This window comes from Centropristis striata, chromosome 20 (genome assembly GCF_030273125.1).
Source record: "Centropristis striata isolate RG_2023a ecotype Rhode Island chromosome 20, C.striata_1.0, whole genome shotgun sequence".
Taxonomy (NCBI): Eukaryota; Metazoa; Chordata; class Actinopteri; order Perciformes; family Serranidae; genus Centropristis; species Centropristis striata.
Window position 1 is genome coordinate 19025873 of NC_081536.1, and position 27532 is coordinate 19053404.

A 27532-nucleotide genomic window follows, 5' to 3' on the forward strand; every position below is an offset into this window, starting at 1 on the left:
ATGTCTATTATATTCCTTCTCTACTTACACTGAGAGCTATTCAAATTAATTGTGAAAATACGTTAGCATGTCTATTATCTTTCCTACACTCAGAGTCATTGGAGTCACATTAATTCTATCATATCACTATCATAATAAAAAAGTAACAACATCAACAATAATAATTGCAATGCATTTTATATGTTTATGTTTCAGGCAGATGCATACTGTCTTTGTCTAGAAGCATTTCTATTATATTCCTTCTTCATTCACTGAGACTAGACACACGAGTCAATTTCATTGTGTGCCTTAATACTTGGCCCAAATAGCAGTAGTCGTTATATTATTAGTTTAAACCTCTGAAGTCCAGGAGATTTTGGTTCAAATTTGTCAAGTTCCTATGCATTAATTTCTGTCTGTGTTCAGCATCTTTCAGTCCGTCCTTACATCACATGCATGGCTCCTTTTTCTCAACACAAACTTGGCTATCAGTCAGATTTTTCATTTTATTTTAATTAACAAAGTATAAAGCTGCCAGGAACCCAAAATACAAACAAAAGACACAGGTTTCTATGGAAATGTAACTTCTTTTTTTAATTTTTTTTTTTTTTTTACCATTTATACACACAAAAACAGCAGAAAAATAATAAATAATAAAACTACAAAACAGTCCAATTGCATGTAAATTAAAAATAGTAATAGTTTTCATTGTAGAAAGAAAATTCACATTTTAAAAATGATCTAGAAACATAAATGGCACACTGTGAAAGCTCCAATGATTGCACTTTCAACTGGCTTCCTCAGCTTGTCTACATATCATATATAAACAAAGTTATTACCGTTAATAAAACGTGTATTTTCAATAAATAGATGGACTCCAGAGGGTTGAGATAAGTTTCTTGGTCACATGGCTAGTGTGTGTGTGTGTGTGTGTGTGTGTGTGTGTGTGTGTGTGTCAGTGTCATCTTATATGGTCCACTATTCCCATAATTTCCCTGAAGGCGCGCTCTCCACACACATTCCTATAGTAGCTCCTCCCTCCTCCCCCCGCTGCTGCGGGGTCACGTGTGGTGTAATCCACCAATCAGAGGGCAGCACAGCCAGCCCGGAGCCCAGCAGCAGCAGCAGCGTCCCCTGATCCTCCGCACAGCCACTGCTGAGTCCCACTTCGTCTGGCGACAACGGCGATGGGGGGGTTGTTTTGATTAAAGTTGACGGATTTTTTTTCCACGTTTCTATCCCCGCATTGCTGCCTTAAAATCCAGGATGTTTAATGTGCTTTCTGATTGCCCTACCGTCGGTGTTTCTCCTTTACGTCCCCGAAGGAGGATCAAGCTTGGGAATAACCGATCTTCAAGCTGAGAGGAGCAACTTTTTCCAACTGCTTACTAGTCAGTGGGCTGACCTATGCTAAGCTAACCCGCTAACCAAATGCAGCTGAAACTCCAGTTTAAAGTCCACAAACGAGCGATAGAACTTTACATTCCGGGGGTTGGTAACTAGATGATATTTACTGGCGACTTTCTAAGAGAAAGCTGCCCATCGGAGCCTCACTTTATCCGGTCGGAGTGGTCGGTGCAGGTGCACCTCTTGCGGCACCTGCGAAAACTTGGTAGCTCCATCGGCTAACTTTAGCTTGTTCTCGTTAGCATTAAGAGACTATGTTGTGGACCAATTTATGGCAGAGCTTATTGGAGGAGTAAGACATTAATTGTTAGTTTTAACTTTATGCTGCTAGTTAACCGTCAGTCCATGAAGTGGCGACATTAGTTAAGTATCACGGCTAACCGTAGCTAGCAAGTTGTTGACCCTCGTAGACTTTACCGGAGTGGCGACGTGGATACTGGACGCTCTCTCTCTCCCCCACAGGACTTTGGACACGGTTTGATCCTGCCGTGGGCTGCGCAGGGGGATGCCCCTCTCTTCTCTTCAGCTAGTCTCGTACATGTGACAGCATGGGGATTTCAAAAAGCTACTTTTTTCCAGTTTAAAGTTTTAATTTTGTCCTAAAAGCTCTGCACCCTATGGTGCCGCTACGGCCACCGAGAAATGGATGTCTCGCAGGCCGCTTTCCCAAACGGTGAAGGGCGGCCGGGCGGCGGTGGGACAGGGGAGCATGCCTGGACAGATTCCCCCACAGCTCGGGCTTGGGCTCACTCTGCACCGCTGTGCCCGACTCGGTCTCTGTGGACAGCCGCGTATGACTACGAGGCAAGCGGTGAGGACGAGCTCAGCCTCAGGCGAGGGGATGTGGTGGAGGTGCTCTCCAAAGACGCAGCGATTTCAGGGGACGAGGGGTGGTGGACGGGTAAAATCAACCACCGCGTCGGGATTTTCCCATCAAACTATGTCACATACCAGCCCGCTATTTACCGTCTCCCTGCTACGAGTGGCTCTGTGGGGACACGACAGCAAGTCCCGAGCTCGCCCGTCAAGATCCCCTTCAGTGAACTGGTACTAGAGGAGATCATTGGCGTGGGTGGATTTGGCAAAGTTTACCGGGGCACATGGAAGGATCAAGAGGTCGCCGTGAAGGCAGCTCGGCAAGACCCGGACGAGGACATAACAGCCACCGCCGGCAGTGTTAAACAGGAAGCAAAACTTTTCTCCATGCTGCAGCACCCCAACATTATTAAACTGGAAGGAGTGTGTTTGGATGAGCCCAACCTGTGCCTGGTCATGGAGTATGCCCGAGGCGGGACACTGAACCGGGCGTTGACCGGAAGGCGCATCCCTCCACACATCCTGGTCAACTGGGCCGTGCAGATTGCACGCGGGATGCTCTACCTCCACGAGGAGGCCGTGGTACCCATTATCCACCGTGACCTGAAGTCTAGCAACAGTAAGCAAAGAGTGTGTGTGTGTGTGTGTGTGTGTGTGTGTGTGTGTGTGTGTGTGTGTGTGTGTGTGCGCGCGCGCGCGCGCGTGCGTGTGTGCAGATTCAAACAATAAAATGGATAACTTTACTTTAGGAAAAAGTCCTCACAGGGGAACTATCCACCTGTTGCACATGCAGCAAATCCTCCCTTTAGTTATTTATGGCTACGTGTTGGTTGCAGTTCAGACTGCTTGAACAACTGTTTTAAGTGACTCTATAACTTCTTCTAAAGCATGGATTTCAAAACTGATCTAGCCCAAACATCTCCACATGTTAACCTGTCACATAGAATGTGATCTTTGTCTCTATCTTGAATGGTTGACATGGGCAATGGGGAAATGTTTATCTCATGCTTGTAGGTTATTCTGAGTTTTCATTACAGCCTAAACAAAGGTTTCTGAAAACTCAAAACTCATATATTTCACAACAGCACTGGTGCAGCTCTGCCCTTTACTCAAGATGGATTTAAAGCAGTGTAAAAGGTCTGTGGGTGTATGGAGTGGCGGGGGATACCATCAAGAGGATGTGAAATAAAGAGTTTGCTCAGCTGGGCTGCCCCCTCACCCTCCTGCACTCACCCCCCTCATGCTTTAAAACACAAACACACACCTTCCCAGCCCCCCGCTCCAATCCAAGCTGACATGTTGTTCAAATAAAGTCAGTGATTTACCAAACGCATAAGCAGACACACTCAGTCCACACTGTCAGGCCATGTGCTTGACCAACCAGAGCTAATACCAGAGGTCACAGGGTAAAAAGAAGCCAGACAGAGAACTTATTAGTATAATAACAGAAGCACTTTTTAAGCAATGCAGGAATTGGGTATTCAACAGGGAATGTCTGCAAGTTTGTTTGTTTTTTACAAATGCTGCATGTTTGGAAAAATAAATTAGATTTAGACTATTGTGAATTTGCAGTTTTAGGTAAAGTCATGTAGTTGGAAATTGGTTATGACAGCAAGCTAGCAAACTTTAGTGTATCAGGACTGAATAATGAATGGATAGTAATTGATGGGTAAAAGAGTCTGAGTCTCCACAGTGACAGAGCTACCCACTTTGACTCAGGTGTGTTTGTGTGTGTAATATGACTCCAAACACTATTTGTCCCTTTGTGATCAAAGACTTATCAACCCGGGGCCATGTGGGTAGCAGCTCTGGTGTACTGATGTCTGTTTATCTCCAGCTGTGAGAGTCAATGTGTGAATGTAGAGACAAAACATGAAATATACACAGACCTCCAGAATCCTCCATGATCACATGATTAGAGAAGATAAAGATTTCTTCTTAATGCTTCACAGAAATGGGTCCTGTGTAGGCTGACTATGAAATATCTGTACATATAAGTAAAAGACACATGCCCAGCAATGAGAACATATAAATGATACCAACATGATGTGTATATTTCAGTCCCCGTCAATAAAAAAGCAGACATAGTGAAAGCATGACAAAAAGTTCACAACACTTACAGGTAATTTACAGCGACAGCCCACTTATATTCACAGAAAATGAATTTAAAAAGTAAATTATTCTTTCCAGAGTGAATACAAATAATTTAGGATATATATATAACTATCACATTTTTTATATGGACAATCATTGTGCCTCACTTAAAAAAAAAAAAAAAAAAAAAACTTTGAAAGTAATACTGAGTGATATGGCTAAAATCTAGATATATCCAGATACATCCAGATAAAGGCATACTGTAAATCAAAATATAGACTTAAACTAAGACAGAGTTTATTGTCATTCAGTTATTCATAGGAATATGCACATTGAACAGACTTCCGATTCATTGGCTCACAGTACTCTGGGATGTAAAAATAAAGTATAAATATAAAATTGCATATAAAATTTCTTCTGGTAATTTACTTTATTAACTCTGTTCCATCTAGCTTTGCTGCTTACATATACAATGATCAGAACATAAAGGGAACTTCAAAAAGTAAATATTGACGAAATATTACCATCAAGAAGTTTGGCTTCTGATTTGTCAACATTTTCTTAAAAACAATATAGAAAAAAATATCTATACGATAGCCATTTTAATATAGCTTTGACCATGTTTATCAGCCTTATTTGCAGTAATGAATCTTATGTGCATATGATGCCACGTGATGAACAGTAGACATGAGCCCGGCCCTAAAAGGAGTCTTATTTAAGATGGAAGATTTGTGTTAATTATAGGGCAGATGGAGAGAAAGGATTTAACTGCCATTCAGCTAATCGGATGTTTGGTGAACATACACAAACAGAGTCCCCCGAACAGGCACAGTGCTGCGAACACAAGTCAGTGTGTTTATCCTGCCACTTCACTTTAACACAGAGACAGCATAAGCTTTAAGTAAAGACAGAATTGGAAATTAAGCTCATGAGAGACCTTCCATAATGCTGTTCTTTTAGGGAAACCTGGGAACTGAACATTTAACCTGAAATTCAGGTTCAAATCATTTTTTTCTGAACTAATTCTTAATTTCTACCACACCAGAGCCCACTGCTAAGCTGTTAACCACAAAAAGAGACCAAGAAACATGTTGAATCCTTACAACACTGGTACTCGTAACAGGTAGTTTCTTGTCCCAGGGTCAGAAGTCTGAACATCTGTAGTCAATATACAGTCTTATCTAAATAAAGACTGAATGAAAGAAGCTGTATGTGTTTGCTTTGAACTAGGGCAGTGAGTTCACAAAAGACTACATACAAACACACAAATGGCACCCTGTGGTGTGTTGGGTTGTTTTCCCAGTAAAAAGCCAGAATAATGCAGCTTAGAAAAGTTGTTGCATCTGCTGGTGAAGGCCTGTTGTCTGTTTGTCTTGGCGCTGTGTGTGCGTCGGTCGGTCTAAAAGGATAAAAGGAGTGAGAATTATCTTCACAGGGGGTAAAAAGTAAATGGATACATTGCAATAAGTGGTTGTTAATCAGCAATCTGCCACAATTTTAATAATTAATGAGCAAACTGTTGGTGTGGCTGTGTGCCTTTTCTATTTTGGTAGATATTGCCAAGTTTTTTTTTAGGATTTTTCTTAAACCAGGACACAGACAGGTACATAACTTAACTTCTTCACCTTCACTTAACTACCCGGCCTGTCATTTATCAACTTGCAGTGTACACATGCTCCACGCAGACAAACATGCAGCTATTTGATCAATGATTAGCCTGTAAAGTAATATGTTGGAAGTCAGCAAGATTTGTCCAATCTCTTTTGTGTTTTTCAACCTAATCTGTAAAATCCCAGCCTGCAGGGAGGAATGTTGCTAATGAGGGATAAAAGCTTAACATACGTTTGCACAATGGACTGGTCAAGCAGCGGTTGCTAGGCTACTGTGGCCAGAAGAATGGCTAGGACTCGGAGGGTCTCAAAGCCCTCGTTTTGTTTTGTTCCGTTCATATTTAATCTCCCAGAGAGCAGCGGTACTCTTTTATTGCCACAAACTGAGGGGGTTTCCCTTCTTACTTTGTTATTTTTCTCCATACTTACCTTCCTTCCCTTGTTCCCTCCTGCTCTTTCTAGGTCCTTGTTATTTTTCATGACCTATTTTTTGACCAACATACTTTTCAAACTTGTAAGAATAATACTGGAGCTACTTTTTAATTTTTAATATTATGAAAGAAACATTTTAACACATCAAACCAACACATTGTTTATTTTTGCTGACAAGTATTGGCTGTGTAGTTCAGTGGTGGAAGAAGTATTAGGATCCCTTACTTAAGTAAAAGTACTAATACCGCCCTGTGAAATTACTCCACTACAAGTAAAAGTCCTGCATTCAAAACCAAATTTCATTAAAAACACAAAAGTATCAGCATCAAAATGTACTTTAAGAATCAAAGTAAATTTACTCTTTATGCAGAGTGGCCCTACTCAAATTGTTATATATATTCCAAATATATTATTGATGCATTTATGTAAGCAGCATTTTACTGTCGGTAGGCAGGGTTAGGTTTAACTAATTTTAAATGTATCATATTTTCATGTTAAATCTTGAACTGAAAATTAACTGAAGCTGTCGGATAAATGTAGTGGAGTAAGTACAATATTTGCCTCTAAAATTTTGTGAAGTAGGAGTATAAAGTTACATATGAAATTTCTGTAAAAAAAATAAATATAGTACTTGTAAATGTACTTAGTTACTATATTCCACCACAGGTGTAGCTGCAGCTGCATACTACTGTTTACTGTGTATGTTTTTATTGATGCTTTCATTCATTGAAAATATATGAGCAGCATAGTTATTAAATAGTTATTAAATAACTAGCATTTTCAATTTCTAGATAGTGGCTCCATGTCAGTCAGGCATCAGTGCGCATGCTCAAAGTTGTGCATGTTTACAATGTTTTGCTAATTTGATAAACTGAGTAATAAACCACGATTGTAGAGTTCTTTGTAATGAAGGAATATGTCCCCTAAATACAATAGCATGTCAGCAGAGACAGGTGGCATGTGTGCAAGTTATTAGGCTCTGGCAATGCAGACAATACTTGTTAGTAGGATGCATTTATTGTTTATTTTGGTCTGCTGATGGCAGGCTTTTAGGAAACGTGTTGTCTTATTCATTAAATCCTTTCATTGACCCTCTGATTACAGCTCTCTACCTCAACCTAGGAGTGGAAGTTTTCATAGCGCAGTAGATAAGAGCAAGAAATCACAGTGAAACTTGGCCCTGAGCCAGCACGCATAACCCACATTAACTTTGTAGTTTCGCATCTTGGTGCGAGCGATAGTATGCCAGGAATGTGTGCTTGAACGCCACTGAAACTGATGGAGTTCTGTCTGGAGCGTGTGCAACAGCATTCTCCCATCAATCTCAAGCTTTTGTTGGACTTCATCACGCTGTATCTGTGCTCCCCTCCCTCTTCCCTGTCTTTATTCATTCACACATCATTCTGTAGATCTCTATGGCAAGAGTCATACAAGCACAGAAAGGATTTCATGTTATGTCAGTACACTGGTGTTGGCACAGATGGTGCAAGCCTGCACACCATTAAAGAACCAGGGCAAAGTACTAGGTCATGCACCTGTTATTATCACATCTTGTATAGCGGGTTGCACAAACTTAATTTAAATTTAAGATATAAACCAGTTGCATTAGGTCAGTTTCTGACTGCCTGCTTGTCATCAGGTAATAATCTCTTAAAGTAGTATTTTGATAACCTTAATTGACTTATTTGACAATATGTCAAGCTTGGGTTTAAAACTAGGTTGATATTGTTGTGTTGTTTGATTTAGACAATATACCCATCACAATTTGGATGCAACATTCGGAGCTACATGGAATCTAGTGTTACACTTAATCTAGTGTTACACTTAATACAGTCACACAGCCTTGATTTTGCTTCTATGAAAATTATGAGATTCGGAGTGCTTTTATGGCACATTTTCTGTCCTGCTACCTAAATTAAGAGAGTAGACAGACTACTAGTTGGAAACCAGTGCAAGCTAATTTACAAATATCTTCCACTTCATTCATTTCAGCCTGTCCTCCCATTGCTGCACTGTTAGGTATGAAAATACTGAAGAGTCTCAGATTTGGGTTTCCCTGTGGACAGCATTGCAAAAGACATCTCTTAAACCCTTTTTTTCATTACTGGGTTGTAACAAGCTCACCAAAGGAGAGAAAACAGTTGGGCTTGATGTAGCTGAGAAAAAGTATCTCTCTAGAGAAACCTTTTTTTCCTGCTGTAATGTTGTGTTGTCTTGCTCTACTTCTGTAATAAGTGGAATCTAGGAGGAAACGTTACCAAAGCTTGACTAGGTGTTGCAGGGCAACTTTTCTCAGGCTTCCCACAATTACCCCTGGTGACACACAGACAGTTACTGCCTGTCTTTTCTCTGACGAGAGAATGGGCAGAGGGGAGAGAGGAGGAGTGGAGATGCTTTCACTGTGTTTTTTATGACCTCTCCCTGACTGCACCTATTGTTGCAGGGCAGGGTGAAAAGGAAAAGGGCCCACAGCTGAGAAGAGCTGCCTTCCGAATCAACCAATCCCCTCCGTAGCTCCGTAACACATTTATAGATGCTAATACAGAAAAAGGTACTGGCTGTACACCTTTAAACATTTGTCATGTTTTAATTATGGGTAAATTCAAACTTAAACAGACACAAGCTAGGAGAGGAAGAGGACAGACAAAGAGCAAGTGGCCCGGAGAGACGTGACCATGATAGATGGATTTAGCCAGCCATTAGCCCTGATCCTTTTCCCATCAACCAGAATGCCTGGGGGCACTCTCATTTCAACCATGAGAGACAGACCAGTCGGGGAATGTTTAGCAGCCTTGTTTCTGCTTACTACAGGAAGCCCTCTTACTCTCATGCATAGTCTGTTGGCACAGTTACGAAAATACTGCCAAGTCAAGTTAAGAGGCTGCACTCAGAATTTGTACAGCAACCGTGTTACATCAATGCTGAGTTATGCTACAAAACAAGCCTTGTTATTATGGTGTGATAGTAAATCACTCTAGTATTAGATTAGTATACCATTTCAAGTTTGTTTTTGAAAGGTATGTCATAAAGAGCACAATATCACATGTCACTCTATTGCTTGAGAGATTTAAAAAATGTAACTGACTTTTAGGGCTATCTTTGACTCTGATTTCTTGACAAAATGCCATGGCAAAAGTTTCTTGACAAAATGCCATGCAAAAAAATCTTGTTTTTACCAATGTTTGTGCTCACAAGTTTTTGGAAATGGGTTATTCAGCATGGCAAAAGCTTTAAAATATGACTAATTGAAGATTTGATTAGTGGACGATTAAATAAAAGGGGACAACACTGCTGGCTTTGTGGTTGTTTGCAAATGTCTTGCTCAGTACCGTTATAAGACATGTTTTGCTCTTTTTGTTTGTGCATATTTGGTATCAAATGCATAAAATACTGTAGCTGTGGATTTAGTTAAACTGTCTTTAATGCAGAGAATGTACTTGACTCACAAATGAACCGAATTCAAGATGATTTAGTGTCTACTTAATGAGGTTCTGCAAATGTGCTGTGTCTTCCAAACTTTCTAAAACTTCATTTTTGTTTTATTTCATTTCTGGTTTGACGTGTTTCTGCTACTGCAGAGTTGCAGTGAGTTAAATTGGAGGTATTTTTAGTTTGTTGAAGAGAGAAGACATGATGGTGTTTGCCCAAAAAGTGTTTTTTTTCTCTTTCTACCTTGAGGGGGAGAAAGCTATGGGAAGAAGCGTGGGACCTGCTTTGAAGGCAGCAGCTCTGCTTCTGATCTTCCCACTGTTCCACCATGAAAGATGGGTCTGCCTGAAGATCCACTGTTGGAAAGGGGAATTAAATGGGGGTTGGACTGAGGGTGGGGTCTGCCTTGGAGGCATATCCATCTCCAGTTGCGTTGCACTGTTGTCTGCTTCAAAACATTTTCTTTTCAAAAGAGTGAGAAAATATAGACTGTGATAACAAGCTTGGAAAACGACATACGGTCTGGGTTTTATCCTTTTCAGACAGGACAGCTTTATAAGACAGCAATTGCAAGCATCACAAGACATTTATAATTAGATTTCACAATGGAAAACTAGATCATAAATCAGTCAGGGATTAAAGCATCTGATCCATCTACACCAAACAGGTTTCGCACATCACCGTAGCTCAATATGCAGCTGGCAAACCTGATAATCTAACAGTGATGATTACATAATTGTAGACTACACACACATAGTTTACTGTTAACAGAGTTTTTATAGCTAAAACAAGCATCTGTCCTCTTCTAAGCACTTTTTTAGACTTGGGGTTTTATAGTCCAGATGATAAGCTTCTGAATTGAAGTGGTTGCTTTTCACTCTCTACTCTAATATACTGTCAAATTTAAGGATGTCGATACATTCATGCATTTGCATAACCTCTGGCTATATTTACTGCCATGTGTGGGAGTGTGCAGTTCTTAAAATATAATGAGATGGCCTATATTTAGGCTAAGTAATAATCAAGTTACCATTAACTCAACTTATATCCAATAGATCCTATCCAAACAGGCCTTAGATTGTCTGTAGGAGTACAACAAATCTCATGACTGACTAACCAAAACTTTATTTTGTGAATTAGCGCAGCTTTAAATATGAAAGCTGAACAAGGGTTCTCTTTCTTTCTAATACAGGGCGGAGTTTCTGATGTATTTATACACATGACACAGGTTAACCAGTAGCGGCTTTATGTCGTGTAGTTGTGTTATTAGCTCCAGTAGCCAAACAAAATGGCTGGCTGGGGTTTAAAGGTGTGTTTGTAGCATCACGTAAGCATCGAGTCATGTAGACAGGAGCTAGGTCTTTTATCAGAAATTTCTAGAGGGCTGACACTGAAGTATCATGGTGCTACAAAGAAAGTATTTGGCATGATACTCTATAGGCCAATCAACGCAGACGGGGTTATCCCAGAACCACTGTTCTTTTAGGTTGTGTAACTAAGCCATCATAAGTCATTATAAACCTACAGAGCCTGCTGGGAGGAATCTATGGAATCACTGAGAGAGGACATGACAACAGGAAGTAGGAGTATATCATTGGTCTAGTGAAACCTGTTTGTAATGGAATTCCTATTGTTGCAGCCCGGGTAGAGGATCCCCTCGGTGCCAGAGGCTAGTAATGGCACCATTACCCCTGTTATTAGTGGAGACCCATAGGAGTCACACTACGGGTAAAACACTGCTTCAAATAATTTCAACCTCCAAAACAGTTTTCAGTGTCTGTAGTAAATGCCCAATACTTTTTTGAGAGGAACTGGTTTATAAGCAGGAACTGTCTGTTAATGTTCTTCCCTTGTTCATACCGATAATAGTTGAGGTAAAACTTTTGTTGTCAGAGTTGTGTTTTCAGTATGCAAGCTGAATGTGCTTGGTGGTTTTAGTCAAAGTGGCATATGAATAAATGATAATTTAATACAGACTTAACAAATACAAACTTGTGAGTGAGGATGTCTTGCACAAACCCGCCATTTTTAAATAACCAAGCTACCATCAATAGTGCTTTATCATTTTTCTTTCATTCATTTGACCCATTTTTTGTTTTGGTTTTGTTTTTTTAAGATGTCCATCACAGAGTTCCTAAACCCAAGTTGATGTCATCAAAAGCTTATAACCCCTAAATGAAGGCTATTTTGTATTTTTTTTTTTTGTATTTGTGAGCACAATGACAAAAAAAAGGTCTGATTTTAATGAAAATTAGTGGAAGGTGTAGCATGTAGATGCAGCACACATTACATTTTGGAATAGATCCAAACATATTATTTGTAACTTTGCAACAAATGCATTTTTCAAATTGACTTAGAAAAAAAAATTATCAAGTGTTTTCTGATGGTAGACTAAGAAATGAATTGACTTATCCTATTGTTGCTTGTAAACCACTATAACCTCCTTGAACTGCATATTTCAATTTAAATCAGACTCTGTAGAATGCATGTATGAACAATTTCACTTAAAGTTAAAGTGTGAGAATGTGCAACTGTACAATGTATGGCCAGTTTTGTGAGTGGTCATAGCAACACTATATTAGGGGACGTCAACACGTTTTTTTTTTTTTTTCCAGTTTTCTATACCCATACTTTGTATTGTTTTATGCATCTGTGTCAAGGTCTCTAAACCTATTTCTGGTAACACTTATCTCTTCTTGAAGTTAGCAGCTATCCTCCTTTTAAACCCTCCTACATCTTTCAGTAGATCTGTTCCACATGTGTCGACACATTTGTTGTGTAATTAATCGACTGTATTCTAAACTAGGATTGAGGATGCCTTTTTGTCATTAGAGCATGCCAACTAGGTCTTAGGTTGGTCAGGTCAGGATGGTTATAACAGAAGTAGTTATCCAGGTGCATGACTGTGATCAAGAATTGTTGAAAGGATTTCAGATGTGTGTGTGTGTTTCGGCACGTTTTAGTTTGTTACTGCTGTGGAGGTGGAAGTCCAAGGTCAATGTGTGATAGTACAGCACACACACACTGCAGCAACTTCATTCAAGTAATACTTACACACACAGTGAAAGCTGGTAACAAATAGTTTTTAAACTGAGTAACTTTTGTACAAGTGTACATAGTGATACAGCTGAAGAAACTCAAACGCCTTGATGTGTTTTTCAACACTTCCACTGTGTATCTTTATCATTGCAGCCTTTTTTCCCATGGGAATATTCCTACAGAGTGTTTGTGTCAGCAATACACTCCAGTGTTTGTTTTAGTCCTAAGTGCCTCTGTCAAACCACCTTAAGGGACATTTAGACTCTCAACTTTGAGTTTCTCTGCGGGCTTTGGTGTTCTGTAGAATCAACACAGCTCACAGGACATGTTCAGATTGACCTGTGGTGTGAGGACTGCATGTAAATAATGAAATGGGACAGTTTGTAATGTGAGGAGATCTTGGCAGAGGCAAAAACAAACGTTGAAAATAATACCAAGAGGTTCAAAAGGATCAAAGAGTCTGTTTTGGCTGTTGATGCACCGCTTCATGGAAGAGGCTGCTTGTTGTTGTCAAACAGATAACAAGAATATTTGGCAGTTGTTGTGTCAGCACACAGAGAGCAGGTTTATTCCATTTAGTAGGAAACACTGGACTTAATGAAGATCTTACTACTCCCCAGTTGTCACCTGGTCGTCAGTGGTTTAAGTTGAGAAAGCTTAAATGCTTTTTTTGACTCCTGTGTGTATTAATAATATAGAGATGGGTGTTAACTCTAATCTGTTTGCTCTACTGCGCTTAAAATGACTTCATTACTCTTTGTGCATTTAACTTTCACATATTTAACGCTTATTTAAGTTTTTCTTTGTTAAATTTCTGTATTTTTCACTCAGATTTGTTGAAAATTGAAACAATCAACAAAAATTAACGGGCAGCTGTTTAAATAATCATAGTTTCCTAATTTTGAGTGTTGCTGATTCCATTATGTAGTATTTTTAAACTGAGTATCGGTATGTTTTGGACTGTTGGTCGGACAAAACAAGACATTTAAAGTGTCACCTGGGCTTCAGGAAATTGAATTCAACATTTTTCGCTCTTTTTTTAATTTTTATTTTAACTATGAATTACTCCATTAAGTTCATACTAAGTCTTAGCCATACATTTTACACTTGCATTAGTCCTCCACATTTTAGCATTACATTTTGTTTGTAATTAAACCGTTGATTCAATTAACAAAATAAAAAAGAAAACATGAGAAAAGTACTGTGCAAAAAAAAAGCGCAAAAAACAATATTACAACTAATAAGATAGATACATATGGCAGCAACAAAGACTCTATAAACAGCAATTAATAGCAAACATTAAGTTTGTAAAGAGCAAAAAAGTAGAGTAGAAAATGTACAAAAAGCAACAATAAAAGTTGGACTATAGTTCATGATTAATGCTGGCTGCATTTGCCTGTTTGTGCATTTTCTTTATTTTCTTGTGTTGTATTGAGCAGCAAACTTACTTTTGTTGTATTATGACTAATGTATATCTGACTAAGCTGAAACCTGTCTAAAATTATAGTAGATCTTTGTATAAGATAATTTGGGGGTTGCAACATAATAACAGAACATTCATATTAAGCGGGTGAACAAAAACTTGACTTTGCACGTCAGTGGGTTGTGGCTTCACTGTGGCCGGGCTCTCAGGTCAGGTGTCGTGTTACAGGCGGGTTTGGAGGGTTCCTGCTGTCTTTAATGTGTTAAACAGTTTTAGGACCTGAGGACAGGTGCTTTGTGGCGCTGTCAACCTTCTTTTACTACAGTAATAAATGACCTGCATACCTCTGTTGGCCCTGCTGAATATCGACTATCATCTCTTCACCTGCACGGCCGTCTTTCTCCCAGTCCCCCACTCTTTGTATCTCCATTTCTCTTTCTTTCTCTTCTACCCCCTCACATCTGTCACTTTCATCCCAATCCTGTCTTTCCACTTTTCCCTTTTGTCTCAATCTCTCATCACTTGTTGTGCCCTTTCCCTCATGTATCTATATTTATCTTCTTCTTTTGCCCTCATCCCACTCCCTCTCTTATGTATCCCTCTCTCTTTTCAGTTTTATTACTTGAAACAATAGAGAATGACGACATCGGGAGGAAGACCTTGAAAATCACAGATTTCGGCCTGGCGAGGGAGTGGCACAAAACCACAAAAATGTCCGCTGCAGGCACCTACTCCTGGATGGCCCCCGAGGTCATTAAGTCATCCCTCTTCTCCAAAGGCAGTGACGTCTGGAGGTATGACAAGTAACACACCATATTAATGACTCTTACTTATTTGTCCAGTATTATTACTCATTCCTTTGTTAAATATTCCTCCCTCTCTCCTTCATTTTTATGTTCTTTGTGCGTCATCCACCAGCTATGGTGTCTTGCTGTGGGAGCTGTTAACAGGGGAGGTGCCGTATCGCGGGATAGACGGCCTGGCTGTGGCTTACGGTGTGGCAGTCAATAAGTTAACACTACCAATCCCCTCCACTTGCCCTGAACCCTTCGCCAAGCTTATGGAAGGTAAATATGTAACATTGTAATAATAATAATACAAAAAGGATATAGAAAAGCATCATGTCTTTTTTGTTGTTTATTTGACCATTAGAATATGACCAAATCCCTAAAGAGTTAAATGAATGTGATTATTATGTAAGTGGTAGATTAAAAAAAAAATGTTAAAAATTAAGTCCCATAACTACCAAGAAATCTTATTCCAAGGAAGCTAATCGACATGAGAGTGTTTTTTGATGAGTTCAATGTGATAAGGTTTCACACTTAACAATAAAATCTGCCACAAAAAGCTCTTCTTTAAAACAACTCAGGTTTTTTATAATCATCCATTTAGAATAACTCTGGGTGACAATATGGTGATGTTTAAACCAAGTATTTTAGCTTGCACCACTACCAATTATTTTGTTGTGATTTATTTATTTTTCGTTATATATTCAGACTTTTGTGCCAGGGGAAACAAAAAACCCTTTATTATTTTATACCTTTAGAGCTTTAAATCTTTAAATGTGCACTAATTAAACATACACTATGAAACAAACTTTAATTTAACCTTCTTTTAAATTATTTTTTAAAAACAACTTCAAAAGCCTTTTTAGCTGCTATATAACCCCCCCCCCCCCCCCCCCCCCCCCCCACAATACATTGTCTCCAACGCAGTGTAATGCTCCCACACGACCAGTGATTATTTTTCACAGTTGGTGACTGTGTTTGTTAATGTATCAGTCCTAAAATTGCAATGTGTGTGTCCAGAGTGCTGGGACCAAGACCCCCACGTGCGTCCCTCCTTCTCCTGCATCCTGGAGCAGCTGTCGGCCATCGAAGAGGCGGTGATGGCCACCATGCCCCAGGACTCCTTCCACAGCATGCAGGATGACTGGCGTGTGGAGATCCAGGAGATGTTTGATGAGCTCAGGACCAAAGAGAAGGTAGGGCAGACTGATGAAACACTAACATCCCACCTTTTGGCCTTCTTGTACTATTCTCTGATCTTTTTATTGTTTTAGAACATTTGAGCTAATCTGTTACTGAGATTTGGTATATCCATGCAGAATCACTTGAGACAGCTTTTTCCGGACTAAAAGGCTTAATTGGTTACTTTCAGTGAAAAAGCTAATCACACGTTTAACAAAACGAGTCATTAATGCCTAGGTGCTTTAGCGTACTTCCCCTTGTTAAGACCTTAATCTGCTTCCTGTATAAATCTCCCATCGCTGGTTTAAAGAGGGCGGTTAATTAGTGTTTGTAGAAACAGCAGGATCAGCACTCAGAGCTGGGTCAACGAGTGATGAACTGAATGACACAGATGCTCAAACTTGTGCCTTATTTTTAATAATTTGATCTCTTGTTTGATATATTTATGTTTTATACCTGGCCCTAGTTAATCAGTTATGCTAAATCAGGTTTTTTAACTTGTGTTATACAACTTCCAATCATCCAAATCAATCACTTAAACTCACAACATAAAGACCCTATAATGCTTGCTCGGTTTGTAAATCTTTCATAAATCAAAAGAACAAATGATTTAACAGCTTTAAGCATTATCTAACATTTTCCCATCGCAAATTTCATAAGATTTCATGGACCACTACATCTGCAGATTTCCTGTAAACGTCCCGCTGTAATCTGTGTCTAGGTGGGTGGCTCAAGTAGCTTGACTGTAAAGCTGCTTTATGGAAGTCATCCAGTAAAGATTATTATTACTCAGCTGAGAGCAATTAAAGAGAAAATGGAGGGAATGAAGAAAGAGTAAGCCATGGGAGGAGACAAGACTGGTTAGCTTTGTAACACGGCCTGAAACAGCAGGCAGTAATCTCCTGAAAACAACTTGTATTAGAAGGAGTTACCTAACAGTCGGCGAACACTACTGCCAGTCTTATAGACGTCTGTCTGCAGCAGCTTTTCCCTTGTTTTATGGGACCTGTAAGATGTATTTCTATGTGATTATCATGCAATGCATTTTCTGTTGTAACTTGCAGGACAATTGTGTCTGAAACACAAGTACCTAACATGACCATTAGGAGAAATTATGTTCATTAGAAAGTTTGACAATTAGCACAAATATAGAACAGAATCCAGAGAGGGTACGAGAAATCGTTTCTGGATCCATAAGGCATTTTCCCTCTATATAATGCCTAAAGGGACATATTTTGTGTTGATTTTGGCTGGACAAATATGGTAACGATTCCATGACCGCATGACTGCATCCCTGTGTGTAAAGCTCTTGATTTGGTGAGCACCAGCATTTGTTTTGCAAGCAAGTGGAGAAGAAGCAACTTATTTGTAAAACAGTTATTCTTTTTTTAACAGGAAGCATAGCGATGAGGTTTTTTATTGTTTTGTAACTATGTAAGATTATTAGCTGTTATATGATGATGGTAAAACAAAGTAGAGTAAACTTTGTTTTATACGCCAACATAAACCATATATATATATATATATATATATATATATATACATACATATAATGTAAAACCATGTCTCACAATGTATTTCATAAATAAAATAGACATGTTACATACCTTTCTACTGTAGTAGGAAGAGGGACAATTCGAGACCAGTTTTACATCTGTTCAAATCCTGCAATTCTCTCCATCTGTGGAACAAAGGTTGACTTGAGTCATCGTCTGTGCTCTATCAATCTGATCATATATGTATCTTATACCTGATTCTTCCAGGAGCTACGTTCCAGAGAGGAGGAGCTGACGCGAGCCGCCCTGCAACAGAAGTCTCAGGAGGAGCTGCTGAAGCGTCGGGAGCAGCAGCTGGCGGAGAGGGAGATCAACGTGCTGGAGAGGGAGCTCAACATCCTCATCTTCCAGCTCAACAAAGACAAGCCCAACGTGAAGAAGAGAAAAGGCAAATTCAAACGTTCCCGCCTCAAACTGAAGGATGGAAACCGCATCAGCTTGCCCTCAGGTGAGTGAACAGACTGAACACTCGTCTCCACTTTATATTTGAACTATTCAGAGATTATAAGGACCGTATGTGCATGCTGTAATTTGCAGACTTCCAGCATAAGATCACCGTGCAGGCGTCGCCCTCCATGGACAAGAGGCGAAGCCTTCACAGCACCAGCTCCTCTCCTCCCAGCAGTCCCACACTCATCCCCCGACTACGAGCCATTCAACGTAAGTTCAGTTTTGTTTTTTTCCTATGTTTTCCTTAGTGTGAGGTTATCTCCTCCACATCTGCATCTTCTTGTGGTTGTGGACTGTATGTCTTGGCCTAGATTAAGTCAGATTTGCTTATTTCAAAATATATAACTATTGTGAAGACATCACATCAGCTATCTAAGACGTTATGGTAACTGTGAACATGGGAACGTTGTCAGAATGACAAGAGCTGTGTGAACAAAAGCTTCAGAGCCTAAAGCAGTCAGTCAGTTGTTTGAAGAGTTTGATGATGTTGTTAGTCACGCACCAACGCCCTTAGAATAACGGGAGCAAATTCCTCTTCTGGTTGATTCTGACATTCAGACTGAGGATACAGATTGGTGCTCAGTGTCACTGTATTTGTCTTGATTAGCCCGAATGGAGATGATTCTCATTTCTGCTCCATTTTAGATAGATCCAACTGTTTGAGATGGATGGTGTTTGTTGCAATGTGCAGTGTTCATAATGCACAGTGCAAAGTGACACATATTTCAGCAGCATTTAAAATACAATTTGGTTATTGAAAAATAACAACTTCAAATTATTCACATAATGTGGGCAAATTTATAGATGAAATTGTGCTCAATTTTGACTGTTTTTTACTTTACTTACTTTGTTTTTACTTTAAGACTAGTCAGCTCGTCTAAGTTTAACTTTTATTTAAATATTAGGGAAATTAGTTGTTGCGAACATAAATATGGTATGCCTAACATATATATTGATGCTTTATATTCAAATATCTATTTGATATCTATCTATCTATTTTCAATTACAATTGTACTTTCCTTACTGTATAGACTTTCTTCCATGTAACATCCTGCCCTAAATGTTTTGTTTCACAGAACAATATCATCATGTTGGTTAGAGGTAACCTGTATGTTTCCCTCCTCAGTGATGTCCCACATGCGGAGGGACAGTTTGTATGTTTACCAACAGGATGTTGATCTGACCAGCGAGCTCACAGCCTCCTCTGGGTTCAGGAGGAAAGGCAAGCGATTGGTTACCCACATGCAGCGTGGGCGTGGCTAACATGTGATGTTTGGCTAACTTTGAGAAAGGGTTTGATGCCTAACAGCTTCCCGTCAGTGGGGATTATACATGCTGATTGAGGTTTTCCTCATGTGTGATCATAACAAGACTTTGGTGTGTGCTGCTGGTTGAATATGATTCACAGGTATTCCAGGAACCTTGATGAGGTTTTTGCCACAGACTTGGGCCAGTCTTCTTTCTTGGCCCTCGTCTGTTACCCTGACATCTTTGGTGGATCCTCCTTTCACAATGACTAACCCACAGCTTTTATAATAACGGCTTTTTGGGTTTTGTTTTCTGCTTTTTGGCTTTTTGTATTTACATTTTCAAAAACTAATATACATTGGTGATATTTTCAAATATGAAGAGGATAAATAGTTACTTTGAATCTTCCTGAATCGAACACAACCTGTGTAGAATGACATTAAAATAGACTTTCGAGTTATTCACTGTTTATTTAGACCCCTTGACTACATAGTAAGAGAGGGATAACAGACATTCCTAGAGAAGGATAACTACTGTGATTTTACAGTTGCCATAAAACCTTTAATGATCTTGCTACAACGTAAAATGTATACATCAGATAACACTGTCTGCAGTTGTTTGAGGCTGTGCAAACACTTTTTGTCGCTGTGTTCACAGTTACTCAAGATGAGAGCAACCGTACGTGGGGCCGCAGCACCCTCTTCAGGCCAGAGGAGTTTGATGATGTGAAAAAGGGAATCAAGAAGAAAGGAAGAACCTGGGGCCCAAGCTCAGTGCAGAGCAAAGAAAGACCAGCTGCTGCTGAGAGGTAGTGTACAAACACACACACACACAAACACATACTTTAAAAAGCAGGCTAGCAATTTCTCAATCATGATAACAGGGTGGAGATCATTTTGTTCCTGTTCCTAAACAACATAACCACATCTTCATGTCTCAAGTGTTGATGTTATCTTTGACTCATCTCTGTTTTACCCAGTAACAAACAACATAATGTTGTACAGCATAAAAAATACCCAACACTTGGTACTACACGTGTAGGAATTTAAGTTTTTTTTGTTTGTTTTGTTTTTGTTCCTGTGCGTCGTCTTCAGAGTGCGTCCTCTGTCAGACGGCAGTAACCCCTGGTCCACCAGCCTGGTTAAGTCTCAGAAGTCTGTCCCCCTCGCTGCTCTGTTTGCTGAACAAGGTGAGCTCATTTGAGAGTTTACTTCAGTGTTCCTAATATTCTCCTTGGGTTTATATCAAACAAATATAGAAGCCATATTTCCATGAGCAAGTTTATTTTGGAGTATTGCATGAAGCTGCATTTTAGCACTCGCTTTAGGGGATTTGGCCCTTTTTACGAAATATGTTCTGATGTCAGGAACATTTAACTCACTGACTGATCAGCTGTTTCTGGTGTCAGGTTCTTGGTCTCTGGAAAAATGTGCCCAGTTGAACAAAATTCTTGCAGTTCTTTCTCCATATTTTTCATTTTATTTTTCATTTTCATTAATGGAAACATAGCTAATGAAGTATTTTTTGTCAAGATGTAGGTGTAGGAAAAAAATGCCATAAAATGTTATGTAATTGTCCCACATGAAAAACATACAGGTAGATGTAATGGATGTGATATACATGTGGACATGGACATGTATATAATTGTTTCGAGAATGCTTCATTCGTTAATGTCTGATTTTCACTTCTGTGTTTTCAGCGGGGTCCGGAAAAGAGGAGGCATTTTCCCAGGAATGTCCCGACAGCAGCTCCAAGCCAAAGCAGCTCAAGTTCCCCAACCAGGTGTACATCGATCTACCTCTGTGGAGGGACGAGCAGCAGCCTCAGAGCCCCGGGGGGCATTGTGGGTCGGGAGATGCTGGTGTCGGGGCAGCATGTCAGGGAGGCCCGCTGGAGACCCCAGACGACACCACCACCACATCCACCTCGTCCACCTCCACCACCCCACAGCTCACCCCCACCAACAGCCTGAAGCGGACATCGGCTCGCCGCAAGACTGACTCCGTACTGTACGGCTGCGGCTCGTTGCTGGCTTCAGTCGTGCTCGGTTATGACATTAGGGAGGCTCTCAAAAACTCTGCTCCTGGGGAAGACTGCGAGCCCCAGCGTGAGGAGAAAGAGAAGAAGAAGAAGGAGGGCTTGTTTCAGCGTGCAACACGATTCCGCCGCAGCACGTCGCCACCGAGTGGTCGCCCCCGCAAAGACGAGGCGTCGCCAAATCAAACCACCGCCCAATCTGTCAATCTCATCTCCATGTCAGCCATTATGGAATGCAACTCCACCAAGTGTCTCTTACAGTCGGAGGCGGAGGTGTCACAGTCGAACCCTGCGAAGGTTGAGCTTGTGGTCGCCAATCATCACGCAGAGTCATCCAGGCCCCGCCCACCAGCGTCTACAGAAGGCCAGAGCAACAGAACCACAGCTAACACACAGACACCAGTGCAAACCCAAAGCCAGCCACCGGAGCAGAGCAACCACAACACAGGGACACGTCTACGCAGAAAGAAATACACCAACAACCACAACAGTGAGTAACACAAACAGGGGGGTAAGGGAAGGAAGCATGCCATACGGTCTAGAAAAATATTTATGCAACAAAAATGTTTGTGTTCCAGCCAATGGCCCGCCTACTCTGCCTCCTCCAGCCACACAGAAGAAGAAGGAGAAAGAGAAAGATGGCGTGTCAGAGAAGCCTTCTACTGGGGAAGCCTTCTCCAGACCACGGCCAGTGTCGTTCCGGGCCAAACCCCACGCCTGGGCCCTGCTGCGGGGACGCAACAAGAGCTACTCCCTGGGCCACTACTCCGGAGAGAAGGCAGCTCAGAACCTAAGCATGGTGCTGTCCTCAGAGGTTGGGACGGGCTGCTCCCTGCTGGACATGGACACAGAGGGCCAGAAACGAGACTGCACTGTGCCGCTGTGCCGCATTCAGAGCTCCCCAGGACGGCCCTCCGTCTTCGAGCTGGAGAAGGAGTTCCTCTCGCCTTGAAAAGTGATCTGCTGTGGTCATAGTTCATCCCATACAAACTAGAGTGTTTCAGAACATACAGACAGAAATTTTGGCCTAAAACTCCTGGAGGGTTTAGAACCAGGCTGCCTTTTTTTCCTCAATTTTTAAAAAAAGTTCTATAACATAGAACCCAGCTATGTTTTATTTCTAGAACATAGTGACGTCAGTGTCCTAGAGCGTAGCCAAGTCTTACTGTGTCCAAAATCACTCACTATGCAGTTCACCATATCATGAATTTGCCTTTTTGTAGTGCTCTCCAAATGTATAATGAGAATTATTATACCCCATATAGTGGACTCAAAGCATCAGCACAACTGGAGTTCAGTAACTAAGCTCTATATACGACCATGCAGAAGGATAAATGGCAGACAGATGAGTGTATGCACTACATCATTATGGCACAAATCATGCCTTGCAACATGTACAGTAATTGCTGTAAAGTTCTATTTCTGTAGGCCAACCCAGTTAGCATTACCCTGGTTCCTTAGACAAAAGCTGGATTTTTCCATCTAATTATTGATTATTGCAGAAAACAAGCTCTGTGGCAAACAAAACCTAATGATATACATTTTGTCTAGCAAGATAATCTTCACAAATTAACTGAATTTTTAACATTTTTGAGCTTAATAACAGCCACCAGAAATAAAAGGGTTACATTAGGCTATTAAGGAACTACATCATAGTCACATGACCTCAGCATCATTAACCACTAAGCTGATGATGATGTCTAATGTCTGCGACAACCTAGGTTTTCACATACAAGGAATTTGCTGTGGTGTATTGGTGCATAAGAACAAACAAAGTACTAAATATAGATATAGATTAAGGCAAGTACTTCAAACAAAAAAGAGCAGCTTAATAGAAAATATAAAGAATAGAAAAAGTCAACACACAAAAAAAGTGAGTCATAAAACAAAATGTCAAAAATCTCTTTATTTCAGTGGCTAACCAAAAATACATTAAAAATAAACAGGGAACCAAAAAATGCTAACTTATTTTTAAACAACCTCACAAAATATATTCAAATTCATAAGTAGTAAAAATGACAGTTGGGTGTGAAATAATGTCAGTTTATTACAATGTAGTTTCCAAAAAATTGTATGACAGTATTTATTATGGATGGTCCACTAGCCGCTGTTTATTGGCATGTTTTAATGGTGCAACAGCAATAACATTCATAATGACGCAAAGAAAATGATGAATGAAAGTGAGCGGGGGGTGAATGAGTGAGTGATTTCGGACGCAGCCTGAGACTTCTACAAGACATCTGTGTCACAGGAGTTCTACACACTCGGTCTTACACACACCTTGTTTCATTCGTAGTTCTGAAACGTGAGCAGAACATTCTGACCATCCTCTGGTCCTCTCGGTGCTCGACTGCCACCTCTGTTCGCCCATCTCTCTCTCTCTCTTCCTCTCTCTCCCCCTCTCCCTTTTGTTACCTTCTTCTTTTCTCGTTCTGTCGGTGCAGCTAAACGTTGACCGCTGCTGCAGCTTTTCGCAACACAATACCCTCACCTTTTTATTTATATATATATTTTTATAGGTAATTTAATATGAAGAGACTTGACCTTACCTTAGCAACCAGCAGGACAAACATTCCATGTCAGTTTCAAAGTTGTGCGATCACGCTTTTAGAAGTTTTTTGACTTGAGAATCATGCATGCATGTACCCTTAAAATGTTGAACAAAAAAAAAAATCTTAATGCTTTGTTTGTAAATATTTCTTTCTATCCCATTATCAGCCTAATGCTGGCAGTTGTTTTGTATTTCATATATGCTGTTTTATGACTGTTTTAAAAGTCAGCAATGCTGCAGAGCCGTTTGTGTTCTGGGGACAGGTTACACACTGGATCGTAGCAGGGATGCAAGTTTGTTCCCTCCCAGAACACCCTGAAGATTTTAGAGATGCAGGTAGAAAAACACTGGAAGTCCTACAGAGCAAACTACTTAAAGGTTGGATTACATTTTAATTGATCGTTGTGGTCAAGTGTTGCTAATATGGAGTATTTATAGAAAAAGGTTTTGTTTTGGTAATATTTCCTGTACTCAGCACCCTGCAGCAGAGTGGGGGAACACTTCACGTCAGGAGAACCTGCCCCAAATTAATGAATTTATAATCTAATCTAAACCCCCCCCCAATGACAGCTGATTGGTTGGAACTGTAATGACTTAGCATAATATCAGATTTAACTCGTGAGAGGATTAATACACAACCCGGGAGTGGCCATATGGGAGCATTTTATTTGGAAGATTAAGTGCACAAAATGTACTTAATCAAAATAAACCAGATAGACCACGTGCCTTCAAGTAATAACAATTTTTCAAAATGTCCAATTTATATCTTGAATTAGCACACATTGCCTTTTTTTAGTTGCATGTACGTAATTGAACTGTTATGCTTATTTTCGTTGTTGTATTTTTATCACTTTGTAGCATTACCCAGTTCTAGGTTAATTAACGGTTTCCCTATGTAGCCAAATTTTCATTTCATCAACCTCAGTAAAGTCTGGATACATTTGAGGATAGAATTTAGCTAAAGCGAGTGAAGACACAAGCCGTGTTTCCATTTAATATCACATTAAAAAACCTAAATGAAAAACTTCAAATTTGATAATATTTTAGCAACTGTCTCTTAAGGTGTTTTTTGCCTTTGTCAAAAAAAGAGTAGATGCACTAAATGGCTATATTATATAATATATGTATAATGGGATATTGAAATGCCTTTGTCCAGTAAGTTCTAACATTTAACTCAAGTGATTTATGAGCTTTTTTGCTGGCCAGAAAAGGAATTCATTTCTTTGTCTCTGGACAGTATTAAACATGGCTAATAATAGCAGATATGAAGACAGAAGTTTACCGATTGAAACTAAATCCTGAAGACTTTTCTCCATTTTTCAATAGTAAGTGGGTTTGAGGCAATGCGATATCTTTTATTTCTTTTATTTCTTCTACTCTATTAGATAGAAGATTACAGTTATGCTTCAGGATCAAACCAATTGAAAGAGAAGTGCCTAATCTGAGTTTCTTTTCTCCAAAAATTATTTTAAAACTGGCTTCACAATAAAATAGAAGGCTGAATATCATCTCTCATTGTGTCCCTCTGTAGGATATATACTGTGCCTGGTCCTATGGTCACTCCCGGACTCTTTACAAGTTGAACAAATGAACTTAGCATCCTTTTATACTGTTGACTGATGATTATACTCCCCCAACTTTAGATCGCTGTCTTTCTTCAGTTTGTTTCATTAGAAAATGTGTCCCACTTTTGAAGTACAACACCTGGCTCATTTACAGTAACATATGAATTCCCAAATGGTGTAAATATAATTGTGATTGCTGATGTGTATATCACTGTGGCATCTTATGATGATTTAGAATGTGAAGTGTCCCATGTTCTGTATTTTATGACCACTGACTGTCAAACCAACACTATAAAGGCCTTACTGATCACCAAGCAGTTAAAAGGGCAGTTTACAAGCCAAGATATTACTGGACTTACCCTTTTCCTTTGAATAATTAAGGGCTATCTGTAAATACCATAATGCACTGGTGCTGTACATTCCCCTTAAAATATTGTTTTTCATTTTGAAGCTGAAGTCTGCAGTTTGTCCTCCACGGTTACAAAACTTAACAGAAAGGTTTTGTTTATGAAAGTTGACAAAGACCCAAATAAACATTCCACTATATTTGACAAACTGCAGCGAGAATATTTGTGCTACCTGTTATTAAAGAGGTGCATTCAGGCTTCTGGCTAAGGGACCAAATTCAACTCTACCAGCACTAAGGCCTCTCTGTCTTCAGGACCAAAACCAGTAAATGAATAGCTGCTAGTGAGGAGTTCTTACAAAGAAAACGACTCGGTACGAAAACTTCACAAACGACCTCTGATCAAATAAGGACTTCCTGTTAAATGCAACACTTCCTTTAAATCACTGAATGTGTCAGCTTTAGCTTTGAGTACATCTGTTTCAGTGAACGTTTTTTTGTTATCATTACAGTATTGGTTATTTTACGCCCGATTGATCAAGAGTATCAAGTTTATCGACATTTTGAATAAAGTCTACATCAAGACTAACGTTGGCTTTTTGTTTTTATTTTGACATTTACCACAATTATTTTACACAGATTTTTCCTTAAATTTCAAGCGAACACACCAAATGTGTATTACTCCACGCCTGAAAATAGTCCCCAACATATGCACTATTTAGTCTTGTTTAAGTAAAGTTTATTTCAGACTTCAGAGCCCAGCTGTGTAAGCAAAATATTGAGCCTTATTTGAAAATGAAAATTTATATTTGTCACCATATTGAGTCTTAAATAGGCACCTTGGATGGGCCAATCATTGATGATCTGTTCAATTAAAAACTGCACAAAGACAATATATTTTATGTCAAAATTTATCAAATTTAATGTTTTAAGTAAATAAACTGCATTTGCTGTAAATGCCTCTAAAAAGTCAGAACATGGGCAACAAAATAACTTTTTCAGAAGGTGTTGCAACATCAAATTCAGAATAAGTGAATATACACAATAAAGGTAATCAGTTTGAACATTTAATATATTTTCCATGCAGTTTTGAAATTGAATGTATGTCAAAAATAGAGCAAAATGTTTTATTTACGTTTTTCACCTTTATGTTATGGATCAGGGTAGATCTTTACTGAGATTTGTTCACAATCGATAATAATATAGAACAACACCTCACTTCAAGTTTTACCCAACTAAAAAAGGTTAACTTTAACCTATTAGACTGAATGAGTCAGTATAAGCAGTGTCTGTGGCTTTTATTGTAACATGACACATAACATACACAATACATTCTCAAAGTTTTGCATCTGAACAGTGTTGAAGTGTAAACTCATTAAATAACAGTAAAGCTCCTGTGATATTTTGGCATATACTGAAGAGAACAAGTAGAAGAAGAACAAGTTGTGGTCACAGTGTTGACTTATATGTAAACTACATCATTTTATCCCTGAACACATTAAACTAAATTTCCTGTGAAAGGAGAAAGAAATCCGCCAAAAACAAACAGAAAAAACAAGAAAATCCTTAGAAACCCTTAG

General features: G+C 39.6%; 1 protein-coding gene across 1 annotated transcript; it reads left to right on the forward strand.

Moving 5' to 3' along the window:
- Positions 1-1124: 1124 nt before the first annotated feature.
- Positions 1125-26535, forward strand: map3k21 (mitogen-activated protein kinase kinase kinase 21). The gene is made up of 10 exons (XM_059359115.1): positions 1125-2821; positions 14843-15023; positions 15148-15296; positions 16038-16213; positions 17963-18203; positions 18293-18415; positions 20111-20261; positions 20548-20642; positions 21153-21980; positions 22069-26535. Exons 1-10 carry the CDS (start codon positions 2029-2031, stop codon positions 22440-22442), a joined length of 3111 nt encoding a protein of 1036 aa, XP_059215098.1. The 5' UTR covers positions 1125-2028; the 3' UTR covers positions 22443-26535.
- Positions 26536-27532: the final 997 nt, after the last annotated feature.

Excerpts from the sequence above, each read along its gene's own strand:
- map3k21 (XM_059359115.1), top strand. The coding sequence starts at position 2,029 with ATGGATGTCTCGCAGGCCGCTTTCCCAAACGGTGAAGGGCGGCCGGGC. Across the intron at positions 15,024-15,147 it reads AAAGGCAGTGACGTCTGGAG|CTATGGTGTCTTGCTGTGGG; the intron begins GTATGACAAGTA and ends GTCATCCACCAG. Across the intron at positions 18,204-18,292 it reads CCGCATCAGCTTGCCCTCAG|ACTTCCAGCATAAGATCACC; the intron begins GTGAGTGAACAG and ends TGTAATTTGCAG.